We start from the raw sequence: 24,960 nt of genomic DNA on the forward strand, positions 1-24,960 counted from the left end.
CCTAAACCCCAGTTGGATAAATCAGGCCAAGAAGCCCATGGTCATGCACATCTCCACCATAGGACTCAGCCCCCTGGAAGCCCAAGACCACAGGCACCAAGGCGCTGTATTATGCAACTTACTATGCACTAAACTGTTACTAAGGCTCTGACCATCAGTTTCTGCCTATTCCTAATAGCAGAGATGCAGGTGGGCATGAAAAAACCGGCATGCCTTGCTGGTGGTATTTCATAAAAAATCTCTAACACTCTTCCTGTTAAACCCAGTTTTTCAAAATACTTTTCCATGTTTGCACAGATGGTGCCCAAACAGCAATGGTGTAGCTAAGCTAGGAGAAGAACCAGGTCCAGTTTGCACAATTGGTAAGATGTGCAAAGTATAGTCAGGGCTGCCTGCCAGAAGTGCATAGACAGAGCACTGCAGAAGAGCGTGCAAAGAAGGCACCTGGATATAAAAATAAGGGCAAGGTTCGGCGGGAAAGAAATAGGGGTGCAATCCAGGCAGCTCAGAGCACAGCAGGCAGATCAGCAGCTCTTGCGCAGCAGATAAGGCCAGCAAGAGATAAGGGGCAGAAATGCTCTTGCGGCCTGCAGTCACTCAATCTAGCCCCACATGATCTCTCTGCATACGAAACAATAAAAACCAGCCCTACTTCCAGTGTCCAGAACCTGCAACTCACCTCAAGGGCCAGAGCATCACTACGAATGCAGAGAAGCCATGTCGCATCCTCCTTCCCTGGCTTTTGCCCTGCTGACTGCTGGTCACCTGGATGCCAGCACCTTCCCACTGTAAACATCCCCCTAAGCACCAGGTATCAGCCCCTGACTGGCGTTTGTAAAGAAACTTGAGCCCTGTGCCCTCAAGGGATTGCAAACCAGCTACCCCGGTGCACGCTGGAGCCGCAGGCACGGACACTGCCCAGGACACCTGGGATTTCTGATGATGGAAATGCCAACCAGAAACATGACAATTATTTTCTTTTCCACAAAAAGACCAACCCGCTTATCTAGAAATAACCTTCTAGAATTGACACAAGATTAAATTAGAAGAATCCTGTTATGGGTTTGTGTGGCATGGGGGTTTTTTTGGTAGCGGGGGAGGGTGCCACAGGGCCAGCTCCTGTGAGAAGCTGCTCGAAACTCCCCCGGCTCCAAGCCGGACCTGCCGCTGGCCCAGGCCGAGCCCGTCAGTGACAGGAGAATAGATTTAAGAAGGGGAACCCCCAGTGAGTCGGGGGATTGGAATGTGAGAGGAGCACCTGCAGATACCGAGGTCAGTGAGGAAGGCGGGGAGGAGGGGACGCCCCCGCAGCCCGCGGTGAGGCGGCAGGCTGTGCCCCCCCAGCCCATGGAGGGGAGCGGAGCCCCCCAAGATGGCCGCCACTCCACGGGGAAGCCGGCGCTGGAGCAGTGTGTGACTGAAGATCGGCCCGCGGGAGGGACGCAGGCCAGGGAAGTTTGTGAGGAACGGCAGCCCGCCGAAAGGACTCGCGTTGGAGACGTTCGTGAAGGACTGTCCCCCGTGGGAGGCACCCCACGGCGGAGCAGCGGACGAGTGAGGAGTCCTCCTCCCGAGAGGAAGGAGCAGCAGAGACAAGGTGTGAGGGACCGACCCCGGCCCGGCCCCTGTTCCCCTGCGCCGCCGGGGGGAGGAGGGGGAGAGGACCGGGGGCGGAGTTGAGGCGGGACGGAGGGAGGGCTGGGGGGAAGGTGTTCCCAGGTTTGGGTTTGCTTCCCGTTGTCCTTGTTTTGATTCGATTGGTAGCCAATTAAGTTGGGTCTGTTTCTTCCCCATGTTGCGCCTGTCTTGTGCCCGTGCCCGTGCCCGTGCCCGTGAGTGGGGAGTGATCCCTCCCAGTCCTTATCTCGACCCACGAGCCTGCCTTTGTATTTTCTCCTCATCCCACCGTGGCCGGGGGTGGGGGGGTGCTGAGCGAGCGGCTGCGTGGTGCTTTGTTACCGGCTGGGCTGAAACCACGACAAATGCTATAGGATGGGAATGGGGGAATTCAGTTTGGGTCTGCGTCTTTGCTGCCCACGGCAGAGTCTGGTCTCCCATGTGAGTGGGGGACAGGGTGCAATGCAGGGAGCAGTTCATTTTGCAGATGATTAATACTGCTAGTTGTGTATGGTTTGGAATTTTCCCATCTAATTATTTTATAATGATGGAAATATCGCCAAGATCAAAATTAAAATAGATTTTTGAAATGGCATTGCCCTTACAGGTACACCCAGGAGCTATAAGGTCTGTCAGGAAGCAGGGTACTCTGAATGCAGCATCTATTTCCAGAAGTCATTGCTAACTTTTCCTACATCAGTAGTGATTCAGTTTTGGTCCTTAACCTAAGCTAAAGGTCATCGTTAACTCATGCTCTTAAGGGAAGACTCTGTAGTCATCTCTCCACCTAACACTACAAAGGTGTGAAAAATAGTGCCTGACATGTGTGAGATTTGTTGGGGTTTTTTGGCGTGTGCAGTGTCTGGCAGCAGAGAAATTTTCTTTTCAGAGGCACAGGGATGGAGAAGCAGTTGGATCAGACTTCAGCTCCATGCAGCCTTATGGCTTTGTCTCCAAAGCTGGCGGATGCTTAGCAAAAACCCATGAGAGCAGCAGCAGCATCGCCTGCCCTCCCAGCTCCTCTGGCTGCACTTCAGGGATGTCCTGAGCCAGGGTCTCACACCACCACATTGCTCCTGACAAGACTAATCCTCCCTGAAATTGTCTCATTGCTTTTTGACCTCATTTATATCCGCAACATCCTGTGGTAACAAGTTGCATGGTTTAACCATGTGCTGCATGAAAAAATACTTCCTTCAGCTTTTTTTAAAGCCTCTGCCCACTTTCACTCAGTTCCAGATCATTCTACGTTATGGAAACCAGTGCATAATTTTTCCCTGTTCAAATTCTGCAGGTCTCCCATGATGTATATTTAGATACCTGTAGCATGTCTCTCTCAGCTACCTCTTGCCAACTCAAAATCCCAAGCTCCATACCAGAGCCATTCTGCACCTCCACTCACTGCCATTGCCCTCTTTTTGTTGCCTCTTCTTGGAGGCAGGAGGAGCAGAATGGCAAATGGCATTGAAGATGTGAGCTCAACAGGACAGCAGAGCTGTCTTGGAGAGTGCTAGTTGTTACTTCCCAGTGACTGCATGATTTGTTAAGGCCATGGCTTTCTCCTTTGTGCATTAATTTGTATTTATCATCATTTAATTACCCCTGCATTTTCTTCTGCAGTCTTTGAGCATGGTGAGATCTTCCCCAACTTGTCACAGTCATTTTCGGCTTTTGCCAGCCTGAATAACTTTATAATGCCAGAATCTTTTTCATTTCACTATTTCCTGCTTTTTCTCAACCACTTACTGAACACGTTGACTAGAAAACAGATGCCACCACGGTTCCTCTCAAATTAACACCTAAGCTGTATTTCCTGCAATCTGTTTGGGGCTTTTGAGAACTTTCCCTTATGATCAGCAAAATTGTCACCTGGAAATTTTATAGCAAAATGGCTATATTTTTTAATTTGAGAGAAATGTATTGATTGTGAAGGCTGGAGGTGTGCAGAGGGGGAAAGCCTGCTTTAAAAATACACCTTGAAATAACATCAGGAGTTAGAAAGCCAGATTCATCTGTGACTGGTAAGAGCACTAGGCACTGAATACAAAAGAAGTGTTGTGAAATGTTTAAAGGCTGCAACATGATTCCCCTCTTCTGCAAGGAGGGGAATGCCACTATCCCTGGCTCCCTCTCTGTTCCCTTTCCAGCCCTTTGCATCCTGAGTTCCTGGCTGTGGGGGAGCACTGGTCCCAGCAGAGTGAGGAGGGTACCCTGGTCTGCTTGAGCTGCCTGCCCAGGCAGTTTCCCTTCTCTTGGGAAGCAGTTTTGAATACCTGCAGCCAGAAAAGGGAATTGAAGCAGTCTCTCGTTTTCTGGGGAAGTGCTGAAACCACCAGCTCCTATGCAAAGCAAAAGGCTGTTATTTCTCTATTGTTTCTTCCTTCGCTGGTTGTGCTTTCGAATGAAAGTGTTCGCGGTAGCTGTGCTTCGGGGGAGCCTGGGCTGGCCATGTGCACCAGGACTTGCTCACCAGAGAAGGTCTGTGCTGGGACCACGGTCATGTTCCTGACCCCAGCAAAGGAGCAAGGGAGAGCTGTGGCAGGGGCTGGGCTCAGCTCCTGGGGGATATTGGGCTCAGTCACGGATGCAGGTGCCAAAGGAGAAGCCCCACATCTCAGCCCTATTCCTGCCCTGAAAAGCTGCCAGTCTGCACCTGGGACTCAGTAATGATGCAAAACCCCTTGTGCACAGAGGTGTGGAGTGAGCAGCCATGGGCAGGGGGCTATTCACCTGTCACAGCGAGAACTTTTTTGATTTTGTAAATAAAACATCTCTGCCTGAGGGAGCTGCAAAACGGTGGAAGTGTGCAGCGCAGAGCCAGGTTTAACAGCTTCTGCCTTCCAATGTCCTGCCCCATGTAATTTCTAAAATTCACCTCTGCCCTAAGAATAAGCATCACCAAGTGGTACTGATAAACACAGGCCTGTATTTGCCAGTGTAAATAATGATGATATTAAATCTGGGGCATTGGTTTACATGTTTAACTATGGGTTGAATCAACAGTATAACCTTAAATGCAAGTTGGTACTGAATTAGGCTGTGCTTTTGACCTTTCCGTTCTGGTAGACAGATAAAGAAATATCAGAATAGTTTTCCAAAGAGATACAGGCAAGAAATATCTTCCTCACCTCCCCCTCTTAGGACACACACACAGGTTTTTTTTTAATTATATAACACTCGCCCTGGGAATTAACCAGCTTGAAAACTACCTGAGATGACTTTGGAACAAAGAGTAGTTAACGAATTAACTTCTAAGCCTGAGCAGGATCGGAAATAGGTCAGCTGCCTTCCAGGCAAGCCTTGCAGCTATTATCATCTGAAACAATTAGTACTATAATGGCTCTTATTTGAAGATGTTATTAAATGTGCAACTTGGGGATGGGATAGTCAACAGAGATGGCTGGATCTCCACCAGGTACCAGTAGGAAACTCTAGAATGAGGCAGCAAAGGAGAAATGCAAGTGTGGAGGGAGGGGAAACCCCCTCCGCATCTGCATCTCCTCCAGGCGAGTGGCCCTGGAGGGGAGGAAAAGCAAAACCCGGAGCAAGAGAAATAGTGGCAAAGGGGTTGTAAGAGGTGTGAGATGAGCTAGGTGTGGGGCCAGGGCTGGCTTACTTCACACCCTTTCATGCTCTTTTGCTGCTGCTGTCGCGCGCTTCTGCTCCCTCCACATGAGCCTGGCAGCTTACACCGCTGTGAGCCCTGGCTCCAGGTTTGGCCCTCAGTTTGTGCAACAGCGGGGGCACAACAAACAGGAAGCATTACTCATTTCTTCATCATCTTCAGACGAACTGCGCCTGCTTCCCACAAAAATTCACCTTTGGGCACCTGCGGGTTTAAACCTCTCAGGGTCGTCTCACCCCGGGCCCCAGGCAGCAGGGCTGGGAGGGAAGGCAGGTCCTGGGAGCTACCTCCTTCCCTGCCAGCACCTAACACATCCTACATAGCAGGGTGAGCTGACCTACCCTCAGCTCTGCTGCCATGGCCAAGCTACTGCCTGCACCCCACATCGCTCACTCACAGCCACTTGCTGCATCCTGAGATGGCTGCAGGCACATGGAGCCAGAGGAGGGCCCTGCACAGCAGTGAGAAAAGCTGGTCCAGTGGTGATGGAGAAGGGCAGGAGTAGGGAGGAAGCAATTTCTACTAGTGAAAATATTTCTAAGCTGCCTTCTTGCTATGGGCTGTCCCTACCTGTTCTGAGGGGAAGGGAGGACAGAGGGAATAGGACAGGAAATTGAACCACTTGTGGTTTCTTTTAATCTGAAAGCATCACTGCGTCAAGTTTCACACCTGAAGAGCGGTTGCAGTGCTCTGGTTTCCCTTCATGCCAGTAAGAACAGTAAAGCTGCGCCCCTTGCGCTGCAGGCCGGGGGCTCCAGCCTCGGCAGCTGTGAGCGTGAAGGTCTGCCCATTTCTCTGCACTGATCTCAGCACAAAAGTGCAAGAGATGGACAGTCAGCGGGGTTGACCCTTGCAGGGTATTGCTATAAAAGGTTGTGAGCTCTGTGTGAGCCCCACCGCGCCAGCCCCTCTGCCAGCACGCCAGCAGTGCGGTAGCTGTAGGAGGACTGCACGGTGGAGAACTGAGGGTCCTGCTGTGAGAACATAAACACAGATGGGGGGAAAACACATTTATGGACAGAGGAGTCAGGAAGGTATGTGCTCCACAGCCTGCTTAATCTGTGCCCTTAATGGCAGCTACCTGTGCTCCTGCTGCGCAGGACTTGTCTCCATGGGATACATTTATCACACTGGCTGTTCCTCAGGAGCAAAGTTCGGTACAGATACAGTCCCAACAGACAGGCAAATACACCTTTTGCAGATTCTGGAAACAGAGTTTTATTAGGCACAACATGTTCATATCCCTCCATGGTTCAGATGACCCTATGTACAGCTCACATTAAGGGCCTTCTTTTCCAAACCAATTTGAGGGATTATTACATCCCATGTCAGGTAGCATGGTTTGCCCTTTTACATGGTCTTATTATTGGTTCATTTCTTTATTAGCTATAAAATGATTTCTAGAAAAATACTTTTGACAATTGTCCTTATTGTCCAGAGCCTGAAATTTTAGTGAGAACAGTGTAACACAAAAAGGAACAGGGTAGTCCTGTGAGCAGCAGAACTGGTGAAGCGGAGACTCCCAGGGATCTGAGCTAGGAGGTTGAGCTCTCAGTGTCATCTCTGGTTTCCAGTAGGGCTGAGCAGGCAGTGCAGTTTTTCTGTCAGTAGGGACATGGTAGATTGCACGAAAATGTATGTTTGGGGCAGAGGAGAAGGATCTGAAGTTGCTTATTCTCTTTGAGATCTGTCTTCTTCCATCAGATTGGGCTGTATTTGTCCAATGTCAAAAAACATTTAGGGCTGACAGACACAGAAACATCAGAACTGCATTAGCCTAGCCTCCTTTCCTTAGGAAAAAAGTCAAAACATGAAAGGAGAACTGAGGACAAGAAGTTACAGCTATACCTGGAATACATCTCTGAGAACTATCTTTGGCTTGTACACTGAGGTGGCTGAGGAACAGTGTAAAGTAGGCTTTAGAGACCTCTATGAGGCTACTGCTTACTGAGGCTCAGCTGGCTTTCACCTCAATGTAGCTATAACTCAAGATGCCTCCTGCCTTACACTAAGCCCTGAGCTACATGGTAAGCTGAGTTAAAGTTCTCCAGCCATATCACACCTACTCCACACTCACTGTCATGGCTGCAGTGCAAGCTTTCCCAAAGGCTAAGCAGTCAGAAGGCAGGATGGACGGAGAAAGTGTCCCAGCAGATACCCCAAGGAATACATACACTATGTGCAGTGCGTGCATAGGTTAAAGGGAGCAAAATGCTTTAAAAGGGGAAAGGGGCTGAACCCAAATGCATTAGATAAAATCAAACAAAGTCTGGAGATCTGGAAAAGAGCAGTCTCCCAAGACACAGGATGGAAACCCCTGTCACCAGGAATAGCTAAAACCACTATGGAGATGATGCTAGAAATGTCTTAGCATGGACACTTCTTGAATGCTTGCAGATGGAGCAGAAGCACCATGTGAGAACCAAGTAACAGCTTGCCCAGCCTGAGAGCAGTTTTCCAACAATGATGCTTTGCTGAAGCTTCCCAACACATCTCACTGTACAGATTCAGCTGGGAGGGAGCATCTCCTGCAGCCCAGCTGACACAGGTAAAGCCTTGGGAGGGGAGCAAGCTGGTAGCTTATATCCGTAAATGGGACACACCTACAAAATCTGTTGGACATCTTCCTCCCTGCCCTGGGCATTGTATGCTTCTAAGTCTCCTCCCTCCTTCACAAGGGGATGGAAATCAGTGCTTCCATGTCCAGGAGATCTCTAAAACAGCAGTATAGCCTTTACTGTTTTTGCAAAGTCCAGCCCATTCTGTTCCACATCTGCAGCTCATCAAGTGGTGCTGCGCACTCTGTAGCAGCAGGGACCCAAAAGGCTACAGTTATGAGTATTATATTCCTCTATTATTTCTGAGTACTGCAAATATGCCAGGCACTGAAACTCAAGAGAAACCTTCAGTGCTAGGTCTCCAGTTCAGTCTCTCCAGTTTGCACAGTATGGTAAATAGAAATAATCAATGAGTACATCCAGTGTGAGTCCAGCATTGGGCCAGTTGAGATTTACCTCAATTAATATAAACAGCCAGATGTTAACTGAGTTGCTCACTTGCATTTAAAGCTGGTAAAATAATTTTTAAATCACTAAAAAGGTCTAAAACGTTGAAATGCTTTCTACCCTCTACATTAACAATTTTGGTATAAATTGTCTTTTTGCTTATTTTTTTTATTTTATAAGTAATTTGTTTCAAAAAAAGGAAATGGTTCAGTCAACTCAGCTAAAAGTGAGAGAATGTTTTATAAAGGCAATTTCCAAATAAAGAAATATCATTTTTGAAAATACCTTATTTAAAAAGAAGGAAGTAAAACTAAAATATGTCTTGCGTTTGAGTAAAAAACAAATATTTAGTCCTCCAAAATAATTGTTGCAAACATAAATGAAACTATCTTCTGGACCACACTGTGTCTGGTCAAAGAGAAAAAGAGTTCATTCTCTCTGAAGATAAATTATGATAAACTGGGAATAAAATGGATTAGGTTCTGCTCTCATTTCATGCCAGTGTAAATCCACCGCCTTTTAATCACTATCGCTTTTTCTTGCTCCAGACAGCTGAGGGGTCTGAAACTGTTTCCATCAATAGTTTCCCATGTCAAGCAATTAAGACTTCAAGCACGTTTGTGAGGATGAAGCACATTCGTGAGGATGAAGGCGACGATGAAGCAAAGGTAATTAAAATGGTTGCCACCCCAAGCAGCTGTAGTTGTGTTACATGGTGTGAGCACCACCTCTGCTGTCTTAGCCTCTTCCTGCCTCTGGTCCCTTCACACCTCAAATTTTATCTTGGTTTGTAAGCAGAGCAGCCAGGTGAAACTCAGACTTACTCACACAGCAACTGCAGGGTCTGATAGGTCTCGTCCAGCAAGACGAACATCATGGCCAGTAGCAGTTATGCTGTAGTGATGCAGCCCAGCCCTGTAAGGTCCCTTATTATTTATGCAAAGCTGGGAAAATGACTTCCCTCTTTGAAGCATAAGACATTTCCCTCCCACCCCCTCCTTCCAAACCCGTCACGTCTTTGGAAGGTCTTACATTGGCCCCACAGTGGGCCATTCCTCTGCTACCTCAGTGGGAGTCCAGGCCACTCTCCTCCAAGCTACTGAGGGCTTTGGTCTTAATCCGGAGCTTGTGAGGTAGGGCAGCATAGCTTCGGCCCTTCAAATGGTCTTCTGAAGGGCAGGGCAGGCCGCATGGGGGTAGAGGAGAAGTTTTGGGCACTTGTTGCTCATCGTCTTCATCTGAGGCATTTGTGCTGCTTTCTTTGCTTACCTCAGCTGGAATGGGGGAAGGGCACAAGAAGCAGGCACTGCCTGACAAAGGCAAGTGGAAAGCATATTTGTCTGGGCAGTGGTAGTTGAGGAACGGAGAGCAAACTGTGGATCTGAAGGATGCATCAAGCCTCTTTGGCTGCTGAAGGCCACATGTGTCCATGGGAGCTGACTTTGAGTCACAGCCAAGGGTATTTCTGGATGGGCCAAAGGTTTTGCAGGAAAAGTCAGCTGGCTCCAGCACCGTCGGCACAAAGCTCTTCATTGTGAAGAAGCAGGACTCCCCAGCAAAGGGCTCTGCCTCAAGGAGTGGGGAGGCTGCTTTGTGCCCTCTGAAATAAACCCCCAGGAAGTCCTGAAGGGAGTCACCCGGGTAGGTGCTGGTGTCTGGGCTGATGAGCCCAAAGCGCAGCTTCAGGGACAGCAGCTCTGTCCTGAGGATGGCATTCTCCTCGCTGAGAGCAGCCAGCTGGCTCTCCATGGCGAAGTCATTGAGGCGCCTCTTCTCCCGTGAGCGCTTGGCCGCCTCGTTGTTCTTGCGCCTTTTCTCCCAGTACATGTTGTCCTTCTTCTCATCTGGCATGAACTCCCGCTTGCGCCGGGAGGGACCGTTCAGCTTGCCATGGAGGAGCTTAGCCTTGCTCTGCTGAAGTGCAAGCTCACTTACAGTGCTCAGCGGTGCCATGAAGTTTTCCATGGTCGTGAACACAGCCGGGGTTCTGCCAGAATTAGAACAAAAAAATATTACCACTAAAGGTGTTATGAATACCAATGAATAAATTAATATAGCTATGTGATTGTTTTATCTCTGTTGCTGTCATACCAGGAACACTGAGTACAGCACCATACACACATGTAACCTGAGGACAGCTTCCCTCAGCTATTTCTGTCATTTTGGAGCCACGTTTTCAAAATACTCTCTGCACATCAATGCACTCATATCTTACCAGTGTCTGCAAAGTCCATCATGGGGTACCCAAAAAATGTGTATGACTGAGCAGAGTTAAAAAGGACATATTTTGCTGACTCAGTGGACAGTCACAAACACTTTGCCTAACTAACTTCAATCAGGATAATAAAAATTGCTCTCATGTACTACTTATCTCCCACTAATCTCAAACTGCCTTACAAAGGAAATAAGTCTCATTGCCCCTGTTTTACAGATAAGGAATGCACAGGGAGAAGAACTGATTTACCTCAGCCACATACCTTATTTAGCAGCTGAAGCAGGATTACAAAACTACTGCATATACTCAGTCGCCATTTTTCCCCACCCTCCCTAGTCCCACTCTGGAAAACTGGATTTGATGAAATCTGTGATTTTGATAGATCTGTAAGCAAATGTGTATGAATACCATGAAAGTGCCGTCTAAGAGCTTGCTAGTACTTGCACAGCGGGTGCTGAGCACCAAGTGTTGCCACAGAAGTGTCCATCTGAAGACAATGACCATGGTATGTTCCTGACTACTAAGTTGTGAATTAAATTAATAACAGGTCGCACTCCATACATCCCCATCTAAGATACAAGCTTCCTGTAACATGGCGATCTTCCAGGAAAACCACATCAGCCCTCCTGCCTCGTGGCAGTCTGGGAGGGATTGTGCTGATCTAGTGTGAGTGTCACCTCAGACATCCTCTATGCTTCACAGAGACCTAGTGAGGGAGCTTAACATGACATATATCTTACTCTGAAGTAGTCACATTTGATCAGCTGAGCTCCCTGGGCTGTTGTCTGTTGACTGCAAGAAAGCCTAGAGTGACTAATTCTGATTTAACCCTTGCAGGCATCTTAGGTCTGGTGAGAGGAATCACATCTTGTGAGACTAACTTAAATTTTGGGAAACTACTTTTCAGAGTCAAGAGGAGACAGCTTGTTATGACAGCTCTACAGGATGGATAGGGAAGGAGCAAAGAAAGGATCCCACTCAGAAATGCTTCACTGCCAGACCGCTCAGGACCTACGTCCCATCTAACAGAAAGCTGGGCCAGAGGGACCAGCCAGCACTGACCCTGATAAGCCGTTACCTCTACAGGATTACCCTAAAATGGTAAAGAAGGGCATAATTGTTTCACTTTGGTTAGCAACTAATGCACTGAAGCTTTGGTACTTGTCATGTTTCGATCCCCACAGCCCTTGCGCAAGGCCCTTCATTTTAGCCTCATGACTATGTGACTGTTGGCACCCACAAAGACCAAGGCACAAACAGTGGTCAGGATGCCCTCCACACTGTCTGGTGGGTTGCACTTTACTAGAACTGCAATGCACTCATGGTTCACCACATAGCTAGAATAATAATAGTACCTGTTTATATAATTGCAAAGTGCTTTTCTGAGTCATGGGGACAACATCACCAAGGTTCCTGGCAGGGCTGGTCAGAGTGTTGGGGAGAGGAGGGCTGGCTGGTATTTTCAGCTGAAAATGTTTCCCTGGCCTGAGAAGAAAAAGCTTCAGGCTGAAAATTGCCCAGACTCAGGGGCAATAAAATCAACATGACATCCAAAAGCTGAGCATTATTCAGTTTTTAGCCAGAAACATCCAGTTGTAGCATTTTTGGCTTTCAAACAGCTATTTAGGAATCACATTAAATGGACATATTCAGAGCCACAGGTGAAGTGAGAAGTCAAACTCATTTAGAAAGCCTGGGCTGTATACGTTCATGCAGTCGGATGCTGTAAGCTGGTGAAAATCTGGCATGTGACCTTTCTGAAAATCAACGCAGCTAATAATTGGCCATGACTAATAGCCAACATTCTTGCTAAATCAACTTATTGCATGAGTGACATGAATTATTCTTTTCTTGATGACTGATACCCATCTACAAGCAAAAGGGGAAGATATAATTCAAAATCATTCAAGGACATCACTTTGGGCAGGGACTGTATGTCCCTCTGAATGCAGAAGGGCACTAGTTCAATGAAGGACATACAGAAACAGAAATTATAAAGGACCATGTTTGGGTGCTCCACTTGCTCTTCATGAGCATTCACATCAACACTAATCAAAAAAGCTCACACATCTGTGTAAAAAGCCAAGTCCTAAACATTGTCCAGTTGTAATTTGTGTCTAGAGGTTTTGAAAATTTCTAGTGTTCTTCACTTCCTAGGTTTCCTGTAAAAAAACACATTTGAATGGTCTAGTTTTCCAAGAGTGACTAGTGATTTCTTAAGAATCCAATTCATAAATCATAAAGAGGACAAGATTTTGGAAGCAAAGTACTCTGTTTTCTTGCATAGGTCTTTCTGAAAATCAGATCCCTTTTCAAGGTATCTCAAGCTAGCACTCAACAAATGAGGCATAAAAGATCACTAGCGGATTTTGAAAAGCAAACAATGTGAGAATGTATGTAAAGGAGTTCTGTCATATACACAGTTACTTACATATCATACAGCAGAAATGTGAACACTGAGCCTAAAAATGCTAATCTTCTGTAGAAGCTATTTGATTAAATATTCTGCTGCTTACAGATAAAGTATCAGCTATTTATTTTTACAGACTTGGAGACCTTCAGTATTGGCAGGTTGTTATCAACTGTGATCTCTGCACAATGCAGTCTGGCAAAATAGACAAATCCATATCTATTCACTATCTGAGTTTGCTCAGCATGACCAGAGTTTTTGTTCTCGTTTAAACTGGGACAAGTTCCATGAAAATATTCTCTGTCCAAATCAGTGTGATTTTGTAATTAAATACATTTGGAATGAATTTATTTTAATTTAGCCATAAGTCTTTGAGATCTCAAACAGTATGCAAAGGTTCTGAGAGTAATTAGAGACCAAAACAATGAATGTCCTTTAGCATGAATATGTTTGGGGTAATTCCTCCAGCTTTTGATCAAAATTACTTCGGATCTCAAAGCATCAAAGGGAGAATTTCAGTGAGTGTACCTGTGGTTTCTGACAGCGTCAAGAGGCAGAAATACACTATTGTTTCAGGGCTTAATCACTTACCAGGAATTTTTCAGGTTAGTATTTGACGTGACTTTGTTGTTGAATGAGTCAAAGATCAACAGGTGGCTTTTTCACTGTAAAAACTCAGCACCCTCATTGGGTAAAGTAGTTTGTTTTCTCCCTGTCCTTCTCTTGTTCCTGGTGCCTGTCATAAGGAGATCCTATAAGAAGTTTCAAGATTACTGTAACCAACATTCACTGTCCAATATAGCTGGGAAGCATGGGAAATAAAAGGCACCCAAAATAGGCATTTGTGAGACAGAACAAAAAAGTAACAAAGAACCTGAACTCTTCCTTCCAGCAAACTCATTTCAGCACATTTGTTTAACCTTTCCCACATTTGTTCGATCCCTCACACTCTAGTTCATTGTGCCAAGGTGAGAATTTCCTTCAGACCTCAACTTCATGCTGTGTGAATTGAAGCAGATGGAAGTGAAATAATGAGAAGTGAGGGCTGAGTCCAGGAGAAGAGGCAGGAGTCAAACCAGAGGGAGGGCACAGTTACACTTACTTGGAGGTGGGGAAGGTTTGGAAGGAGGTTGGGTGTGAAGTTGGAGGCAGGGGAAGTTCTTATCAGAGGCAGGATCTGGCCTTTTAAGGGCAAGGAATGAAGATTGAGCTGAGCCAGTATGTGAAAACATCAAGTTTTAGGCCACAGAGTACAGAGTCTAAACTCTACCTGTTATTTATATCTGCACAAAGTCGCACATACACCCACATGACATTTGACTTGGGACTCTTCACGAGTGAAGAATCTAGCAATCAAGTGCACAAGGTGACACGCAGCTTGTACCCGCAAGGACGAGTGGAAACATTAATATTAGTGACAATGGTAGAACTGTTTTGGTCAAGTGCATTATGCAACTAATATTTCCTAAGGTGCACTGGTATCTGTTGTTTCTGTGGTTATAAATGTAGAAGACAATTACTAATATCTTGGCAGAATGTCAGCCATGTTCTGTATTATCTGCATCCTGAACAGAAGAGAAAGCACCAAAACCATTGTAAAATTATGGCATTCATTTTTCACCTCTGATTTGCACTAAATCTGCTAGTTCTGTTCAGACAGAGCATCTCTCCAAAGTCCTACTTCTCTAGAGAGAGCACCTTTGAACTCCTCCAGTCTCTTATGTTTCTGAGCAGGCAGAAAGCAAGCCATGTTTTTATGTAAAGACTGTTAAATACATGAAGACATGCAATAAAAACTATCCTTACCACTTCTACAATCCATCTAATCAGCTGTGAACGGCTAAATGTGTAATGTCCTAGCTTAATGATGACACTAAACCATTTACACCTCTGTGAAAATGAGGACATGTTGTATTGAGGTTTTTGTACATGTACTCTATCTACCTGGTCAAAAGATCCTCATTTCTGGTAAAAATGCTTTCCTTCCACTAACAGAAGACCATGTTAGGGCTCAGGCTTCAGAGGTTTGGTTCAGACCTATCTCCCCTTCTTTCTCTTATCTCCACCCTGAGCAGCAGATCAGAGCAGACTCTGATGAATTGTACTTTCCAGCAGGTTGCACAAAGCCCTCCAGGAAAAACTTATATCTAACAGGAACTGATTCACTGCAGATCTACGAGATGATATAAACTTTTTTTTTTAATCAAAACACACTGCCTCATAAAACAGCTGGTGAATCTCACTTTTCTGTGATCGTAAGTCAAGCTCTCAACCCACAGATTATTCTTTTTCCCAAGGATGTATTAAAATTAGCATAGATCCTGCAAAGGGCAACCAGAGCAGCCATAGATTCAGGACAGTTTCTGTAAATAGAAATGCTAACTCGTTATTTCTCAAGAACAAAGAACATGTGCTGGAATTATCAGACAGTAGATTTCAAAGAAACAAAAGGAAGCACACCTTCATACAACATTTAAATGAAATTCGGAGTTCACTGCCTCAGGATAATGTAGTCATCAAAAATAAAAAGGGAATCACAAAAAATACTAGGCCAAAGATTATGCCAGGTGGACCTTTAAGCTGACTGAGTCTGAGCACTCCTATGTCCTAAAATACTGTGTGAATTTAAGTATTAAATAAATTTCTAGCTGTATTGGGTTTACGTGGCAAAGTTTTGGTAGCTGGGGGGCTACAGGGGTGGCTTCTGTGAGAAGCTTCTAGAAGCTTCTGCTGTGTCCAACAGAGCCAACGCCAGCTGGCTCCAAGACGGAACCACTGCTGGGCAAGGCTGATTAAATTATATCATCCTAAACTAAATCAGCATTCAGTTGTTAATCTCAAGCCACTCTAGTACATCAGTATCTAACCCACAGGAGTTATTCAGAATTTACACTGATAAAATAAGATAATAAACAGGCCCCAGTGAGCATGGCATGATTTACAACAGAAACCTCTGAAAACTTCTACCAGGACCACTGCGCTGTACAAACGCTGCACTGCAAGCACCTTAGTAAACAAGTTTCGATCCTCGCTGCTGTTTTTTCACCATAGTAATAAGAAAAAAAAGATCTGTGGTTTGGCAGTATCTTACAATACTCTCTAAACCTACTGGCCGATTTAAGATAAAAGGACATCATTCTAATTACTCATATTCCTGAGTATTTCACATTCATTCTAAAGCAGTGGTTAACAGGTGCTATTGAGGAATAGGCATTACTCACTTTTTGTATCTCAATGGGAAATAGCGTAGTCTATTGATTAAAGCAGGCAGAAGAGAAGAGAACAGAGCAGACCCTAATGACCTGTGTGCCTGAACTCCAGGACAACTGCTTCTGTGGCTGCTACTGATGGAAGAATCGCTCTTGCTGGTGACGCTTTAAACTCAAATTCAAAGTAAAACTGCATCAGAAACAACTACGGTATGCCAAAGTCACAATTTTGATGTGTGTCTATTTTGAAAACACACAAATGATTGTTGGCTCAGAGCACCAAATGTTGCTGCAAGTCTGTCAATGTATTGCAGTGCCTTTACAGACAGGTTTTCAAAATCAAGCGTTTTCACCATCGGGCCAGGTTTTCTGAAGTCTGGTTTCCACTGAAGCTTTGTACTCGCTTGGGCACTTGTTTGAAAATCAGATTCCATGACCCCATAAGGATTCTCTGGAGTGGATTGAAACCTGGCCACAACCACAGATGCTGAACTCCTGAAAATCAAGTTTTTCTCTATAGATTCAGAGTCTGAAGGATATATTGAACTTTCTGGTGTACTAAAATTCTAGGCTCAAAGATATTAAATCACTGTCTCTGCAGCTTGATCACAACAGGTTGTTTGTTAGGGGCTTGGTAGAATTAGTTTTGTCTTCAAACCATGTGAACCTACCCAAAATTACCAAACCGCCTGCAGCAGAACTGCTGGGTGTTACAGCTTGTAAGCTGTATAAGCCTTCCTTGATTCCTCAGTCCTTTTGGGCAAAGCGCACATTGCTCATGGTAACTAGCCTCAAAACCAGCTTAGGTACTACTCTATTTGGAACAAACTGACCTCTAAATTTTACTGTGGGTCTACAACAGTCTGTAAGACTGGAAATACTCTGCAAAACCCTTAAAAACCCTAAGTTACTAATGATTTCTTTGCAAGTGACACAGTTTAGCATTTCTTGGTCTGTAAATGCCTCAGTGCATGCTGCTGATGAATAATGAAGTCTTCATGATGTTTGCTCCATTCAGCTTGCCTCTGTGCCCAAGAAAACTGACGCCATCACACCATGGGTCAATGTAAAATACTTCGTAAATGTGTTTTTTTTCTCTGGGAAAGGACTTTAAAGAAATCCTTTTTCTTCCTCTGCTTTATTTCATAGTTCGGGTCAAAAGTATTGACTTTTCAGCAGATTATGCTTGGCAGGAATACTTTAGTTGAATTCTGAAATACTGGAATCGGAAACTCGAGTGTTTCAGCTGAAAACGCAGAACAGTTAAAATCATAGTATTTTCAGATAATTTTTTCTGATTTTTTTTAAACAACTAAAACTTTCCTTAGGAAAGCCGACTACATCTGAAAAACGGTCTGGATACTACTGAGTATTATACAAACATTTTTAGTTGTCCTGTTACTTCAGTTTCAGCACCTACTTGGTGGACCCTGCTCCAGGAACATATAAAGCATGAATAACTGAATTGTTCTTTTTCCCCTGGCCATTTCTTCACTGCACAACACAGGGTAGCACAGAGATATCTGAGCTATTTCATTCAGATGCAACAGTGCTGAGATAGATTGGAATTTCCCCAAGCTAACTAATGCCAACAAGCTCAATTTGGCAATGCTACCATGACCAGACTACATCTACTACTGAAGCTGGCTTACTGAGAGCACGCTTAAGCACAAGCATAATGCACAGATTTGCAGGACCAGACCATACTGTATCAGATCTGTGTCACATCGTTTATCGAAAAGCAGTAAGTAACACATAAAACCATTATGCTATGCAGCAGCATAGATGGCAGGTATAAACCTGTTAATTCTTGCGCGTAGATATTTTAAATGGCAGCTTTTGGTCTGCTGTGCTAACAGGAACCGGCAAGGTGTGGCTGCATTTACCTTGGTGTATGTAACTCAGCAGTAAGTCTCTTCCAGTCACTAGACCTTCACTCACACGACTGATGGGAGAAGAAGAGAACCAGCCCAGAAACTCACACATCTGGCTCCAGTTGAACGAGTAGATGGATGCTCGTGCGCAGCGTGCCACTGGCAGTATGTGCAGCCCTGCATCTGCTCTCCACCTCTCTCTGCCTACCCAGAGGGATGGAAAATTCCATTTGGTTCATACTGAGTCTGACAAAAACTGCTTTCACAGTAGTTTTTTTAAAAGTAAAGATCAATTCACAAAGATAAAGCTCATAACTATCTCAAGGTTACCCCAGATGTTATGGTGATGCCTCATCACGAGGAAGAAGTGAGAGGCGGTCTAGACCCAAAGTCCCTCTCTGTAGCTCAGGAATGTCATTGCAGGCTATGAAATCAATGAGACCTAAGTACATGTTTAAAATTAAGTAGAGGCTAAGAGCTTTTCCTGAAACAAGGCTAGAAATGCTGGCTTAAGCAGGGCTGCCATTGATGTTAGCAAGTCAGTGGCTTTCTGTCTTGGAAATTGGAAGTCAAGAACCACCAGAAAAGAACTGGACACATTTCTAATCTTTCCTAGATGCAATCATCTGTGGTTAGTAGGTCTTGAGGGCACATGAAATCCCTATTTTAAAAACAGAGTGGAATCATTTGCAAATCACAAAATCCCAGGCTCTGTAGAAGCTACAAAGTTACCACTGTCAGAAAGTTCGTAACAATACTTTAAGAGGAAAAGCAGAACAAATCCTGATAAAAACAAGGACCTCCCCCCATTTTCAAAATCCATTCCCCAGCAAACACCAGTCATCAGGAAAGACAGCCTTCTCCTATATTTGATATTCCCGATTCCTTTCTTCATCTTTTCACATATCGGTTTCAAAAACGCACAACCCCAAATATTTTGTTCAGCCAGTAAAACTTCCAGAACCTGCTTCATTCCCCATTCTCCTCCTTGTTGTACAGTCACGTACATCAGCAGTTGCAAATTATTTGTTATTTAGAAAACTGAATTAGGCCCTCAACTTACCACTGAGCCTTAGAGACACACATACGCAGTAGAGCCCCATGGGTTTTGCTAACCCAGCAGTGCTGTCATCCAGATTCCAGCCCTAAGAAATTATTTTGCTTTAAGTGGACAAACTGAAGCCAAGCTCTCCCACTCTTTCTCCCAGTCTTTTCCTGCTCCTAACTCCAGCATAAGCACTTCCACAATGCAGGCCTGATCATAGCATCCCATTTACAAAAGTTTTTGCAGACCCTAAATAAAACTCATCTTATTGCTTACCCTCCTGTTTCAGAATGAGAAACTGATAATCACAAAATAGAAACCATTCACACTAAGATGTATAGAAATATTTAGCAGATCAGGAGCAGAGTGTATCAAGGACCAGAAATTTCTGCACATGGCACCTTTCTCATCGTTTTCTGGCAGGAAGACTCCCATCCTTGTGGTTTTTTGCAGAAGTCCAAATGATTCAATGCTCTCTAAAAGCTTTCCTTTTTCTTTTTAAGGAAGTAAGCCATCACTACCGACTTGTCTTGAAGGCTGCCAGGCCTGCTCCACTCATACATGTGTGCAAAGGGCACTCACTGCAGAACGTGACCACTTCTCTCATTCATTAATTGTTAATATCAAGATTTTCTGTCAGAGGTTTCCCTTTCACTCTGCTATCACAGGAAATAAATGAAACTTTTGAAGATTTTGCAAGGCAGAGTCATGCATCAGCCACTTCTGCCTGAGTTTCTATAATACACAGAACTAGTGACAACCCACTTGTACTAAAGATGAAACTCCTAATTTCAGTCTCAAATCATTGAGTTTCTCTGTGCCCAAAGCAACAGGGTGCTTATCAGTGCTTTATCAGATTCAAAATACTTACTTCTGGGTAACTAAAGTGAAATGCTGATGTAAATTCACATGGTCCAGTCCTAGAAATATTTCTTCCAGATTCAAACTGATTGCTGCAGTTTCCTTTTTAAATCATCAGAAAAGAAGATAAAGCTGTAAATTAGGACTTGGGTTTTATCTGAAACTACACTGGAGTCAAATCTGGAGTGCCTCCACTAAGGCTGTGCAACTCATTCCAGATTTCTGCCAAAGCAGCAGAAATCAGCAGCCAGTCTATAATAACCTTTACAGAAACCAGCAAAAGACAATGAACTACCTCTTCCATCCTTTGAGTTATTTAATATTCGCAGTACACTTTCACTGGATGGAAGCAGTAGGAATTTCTGCCTAAACTGCTTGACTCCACAAGGAAATAAAGAAACTCTTCCATCTCAAAACACAAAGTCAAATTCTGCTGTTAACTGCCTGTTGTCTGACTTTCTGCTATTAATTGCATCTTATCTGACTTATTGCAGAGGTTTGAAAAGGGAGGGAGCTATGACCTTGGCACAGATTTCAGCTAGACACACATCAGATTACTCACCAAAGCGTTTTCATCTGCCAGAGCTCTTGGGTCTGAGAGATTCCCAGGAGCACGGGACCAGTCTTTGACTCCCCGAAGACCAAAATTCAGGGGACACTTCACTCCCCAGTTGCCGCAGCCACATTGACATGGTAGCACAGTAAGAGCACATGTCAAACCAATACTACACAATAACCTAGCCAGGAAGCAAAGAACAACACTGCAGCCAGGGGAAACTGTGAGACAAAGTACAAGGAGTGAGAAAGGCTAAACAGCAAAAACTGGATTGTGTTCTAGAGGCTTGTGTTTCAGTGAAAAAGTCAGGGTAGGAATCACAAAGATGAGGCCATGTCCTTGGGTCATTGCTTACAGGTGGACAGATGTTGCAGAGTCACTCAGGCAAAAAATCCTGAAGCTTAATAAGACTTTCCTAATATCTGCTGTTTCCCTGAAAGCCTCTGCTAGATGAAGTTACCTCCTTAGGTAAGAGTCTCAGCTTTCGATTAGCGAAAAATGTGTTTAGCTCTTGTGGATGCAGACGATTCAAAATCCGACACTGAGGAGTCTCAAAAACAAGACAAATCGAAAGCTTCCCTTCAACAACAACAAAAAAACCCAACACCACAAACAAGCCAAAACAAACCCAGAAGTTCTTCACATTTTTATTTTACCACTCAACATGACTTGAATTTAGCTTTTAAAAACATGCTGCAAAGAAGACATCTTTTAAAGTTAGAACTGGAATGTTTTCTTAAAATAGTTCATGATTTAGCGTCTCTTTATTACAGGACTGCAGTTCTGAGACATGTTAAAGGATGCCTGAATTTCAAAAGCGGTCTTTTTAAATGAAGCTTCTTATGTTTGGCAATCAGAAATGTCAGAGTCTGGACTCATTAGTCTTTTCTGAAATACTGCCTAATGCCTGCAGATTATTCCACTCATGCTGGCATGGAAGTCACCCTACAGTTAATTATTGCGATAATTATTTCTCATAAGCAGAGATGCTAGATTTGGGATAATTGGCATGTAGTACACTTATGAACTGCATTTTCCTTCTCCTAACAAATCATGAACTGCATTTTCCTTCTCCTAACAAATCTTTGAATGTCCCTAAGAAAATTTAGCCTGTCATAAGCCACAGCACAGCAAAGTTCAAATTTAGAGCAGTAAAAAAATTATGATACCTAGATATTTCAAAGATTTTAAGTCTTGTATTCTGTATGATACAGCAAGGGCATTTGTCGCATGTAGAAACAGGACGTTCCAACCTTTGGGTGGGCTCTCAGTGCTCACTTCTTGGTCTGGGAGGACCCAAGAAATGTCTTACTCACAGATCTTTTTAATCAACAGAATACTTATTTACTGTCATGCTCTCTTTAAATCAAAAGCAATGCTGGCTACTAATTATTTTCAGTATTATACATGGAAGGGATTTAAAAACAATCATCTTGTTTAAAATGTCCACACTTCATATATAAAGTAGTTTTGGGGAGTGGCTACTTGAATGTTTCAGCTACACTGACATGACAAGACCAGTGTACTTTATTCAAAGCTTCATTCTCTCCCACCCCACTAGAAAGAATGCAGCAAACCAGAATTTCACATTTTATACTGCTCAGACCTCTATACTCACAATATACTAGCTTTTGCATGTGGGATGCAAAACCTGCTTTTAGACATCATCATTATCTTTTGATAGGATAAGCAAATCTGCTGCCCACATCCAAATTCTGCTATGTAGGTATTAGCTATACTGAGCAGAATAAACGGGTTTTCTGGGAATGTAAAAAATATACAAAATTATGTTGCTTTCTCTGAAGCTGCAGTTTTGATCTCATTACACTAGGCATGACTCTTGTCTCTCTATTTATTTATATATCTGAATTCCTTCTTCAGGTGCAAAGTGCAGCTCACGTTGGAATGCCCTACAAGAAGTCTTTCCCTGACTGAATTGAACAGCGGCACAACTGTTTCTACGGTGTCAAGAGAAAGCATTTTGGTTTTATCTCAAATTAAATGTTTCAGGATAGTTAACCATTTTCTCTCGTAAGGAATTGATCAATTTCAACATGAAAACGCCTTTTTGAAATTATCTTCTGCTTGGTAAATCTGAAGTAGAAGATGTTTAGAAGCATTTTGAGTCTTCATAAAAACTGCTTCCCATTTTTTTGCCAGTGGAACTCTTAGAAAAACAGTTTTAGGGACACTAATATCTTGTTGTTTTTTGAATGTAGTCTCTTGCAAAAAATTCACTCAGTTGTAATCTGTGAGGTCTAAAAATACCCAACCTCATCAAGGGCTGATTTCCTCTCCTGTCTTTGTAGTTCTTAATACACTGACAAACAATATGGATGCACATTATCATACACATTATGTTCATTTAAATTTGCTTAAATAAAGAGTACACCTTATGAACTGGTTGCTTCTGCTAGACCAATCTGCTGCCTAAAATCTGTAATGTCAAAAAACACAACTTGCAAAAGCAATTGAAAAAATCTTACTCCCATTCTCAAAAATAACCTGTGAAATTCAGGAGCAAAATGTACAAAGAACGTAAATGGGATGTGGCATTGTAGAGGTAACAATTTCAGGTATCTACAACCTATTTTCTAAAACTACTTAGAGTTGTGTATATCTAAACCACACTGAAAATTAATGAGCCCTCTAAATCTGGTGAGCTGAAAATGTGAACTCTCATATGATGCAAGAAATCCCAGAGCCAAATGGGAATGAAGGTGAGCTGGAGTATCAGGTACAAGGATTGGGTGGCTGGGAAGAAGAATAAACATCAAAAGGTTTGGAGGCAATAGCATGAACTATTAAAGAAAATTAGAAAAATGTTAGAGCTGGTGCTTTTAAATCCTTGTGTAAACCTCATCAAAGTGCCCTGCTAAATGCTTAAATCCAAGGAGATTTTGCAAATTTGGCTTTTAATGAAAAAAAATTGCATCTTTTCATTTCTCAGCTAAGTAAGCACATGCCACTGGCATTGAAAGTCAGTGAATGTGAGAGTTCCTCCCACAGTCTTAACTTATTTATCTCATGACATAACTTTGCAGAGAATTTCATTAAAAATCTTCAGAAAGAGGTTTTTAGTATGCATTTGATATTAGTTTACTGTTAATATGTGTCTGCTAGCAATAGCAAGATTCTGTAGCTGGAACTGCATTTCATGTTGCTTATATAAATAACCAAGTGATTATGAACAGCAGATTGAGGTTTGGCAGATTTGCAACATCCAGATAGATACGCATCTCTGTCATATGAGACTCACAAGCTTTTTCAACAAATGTACAGTGTTTCATTAACTTGCATTTTATATCTACGATCTTGACACTTATGTAGAAGGGGAAATTTGGTTAATTCCACAGAATTCAGAATGGTAGTTTCATTTTCTTTTGCATATCAGCTTTTCTCTCTAGAGTTTTCTTTACTGCATATTACTTGCAATGACTATAAAGTATACAAAGAATATTGGGTTTAACATTAGACAAAGAGCAAGGAAAGGGCCATTGCTACCACAGCAACCTGAAAGAGTTTGAATCTACTATGATTTTTGTGTGGTAAGGGACGAACAGTGTGCCCGGGGAGTCGATTACTCTGAGGCAGCGGGACCTCTTTTCAGGAGCAATTCTCAAGGCCTATTGACAGCACATTCCCAATTCTCCTGCATTTTAATTAATGGTAACAACATTAATGAGAAACTCTGGGGATACTTTTGCCTGCAGGGGAGGAAATGTGTTTTGGAGTTCACTGAAAGCCAGTAGGAAAAGTGGCTTCAAGGCACAGTCTTTGGTTTTGTGCTTACAGACCGTGCAGTAGAGTTCAGCCCTGGCTACAGATTTCCATGCCACTTTAAAGTGCTTCTAACAGCAAAGACTGCCTCTGAAGTGGAGCTTAGTGAATCTGCTGAGTTCATGACTGTGATGTTTACCACTCTCCTCAATTAATATAATTAAAATATTTAATGTGTTATTTTCTTCACTGTAAAACTCACTGTTTTGCTGAAGCAAAATAAGGACAGTGAACCTTGGGCAGAAAAAGTGGGATTAAATACACCTTTTCTTCGTATAAAAATTTCATGACAGCTGTCAGCTTTAAAACTCAAAACGAGAACTATTTTACCACAAGCTTCAGAAATAACACAATAATTTTACACCTTCCTCCAGGTATAATAAATATGTATCACCTGTCTTTATATAAATCCTGCATGCCTTCAGAATAGTTTTCTCTCTGTCATTCTCTCTCAAACTTGCTAAAGAAGGGGAAGTCTGACAGGGAGAGGGGGAAATGACAGCAACCCCTCCCCGTCTTTGAAATTAGATGCAAAAGATTTTTCAAACCAAGAGAGGAAAAGGCTTGTCCCCAGAAGCTTTATGAACTAAAGAAACCACGTTACAAGCTGAGCAATGATAAGAAGAAACAAACAGTCCTACATGGTGTTAATGATTTCTCAACTGTTTTCAATGCCAGGATCATTTGTATTTTCTGTCCTGGTCCTCAGTGCTTCTGATATTGTGAGGGCATAGTGAAGGGCAGACACATCAGTATCTTCCCC

At 43.6% G+C, this 24,960-nt stretch overlaps 1 protein-coding gene and 1 long non-coding RNA gene across 2 annotated transcripts; one reads left to right on the forward strand and one right to left on the reverse strand.

Annotated features, from left to right (window-relative positions):
• Positions 1–1,343: 1,343 nt before the first annotated feature.
• LOC138686313 (uncharacterized) lies at positions 1,344–23,729 on the forward strand. Its single transcript, XR_011325648.1, has 5 exons — positions 1,344–1,597; positions 7,640–7,790; positions 8,796–8,915; positions 11,370–11,563; positions 22,299–23,729. It is a non-coding gene; the product is annotated as an uncharacterized lncRNA (long non-coding RNA).
• On the reverse strand, positions 9,313–10,212 carry NFILZ (NFIL3 like basic leucine zipper). The gene has a single exon (XM_009925423.1). It carries the CDS (start codon positions 10,210–10,212, stop codon positions 9,313–9,315), a length of 900 nt encoding a protein of 299 aa, XP_009923725.1.
• Positions 23,730–24,960: the final 1,231 nt, after the last annotated feature.

This window comes from Haliaeetus albicilla, chromosome 8, assembly GCF_947461875.1.
Source record: "Haliaeetus albicilla chromosome 8, bHalAlb1.1, whole genome shotgun sequence".
Classification (NCBI taxonomy): domain Eukaryota; kingdom Metazoa; phylum Chordata; class Aves; order Accipitriformes; family Accipitridae; genus Haliaeetus; species Haliaeetus albicilla.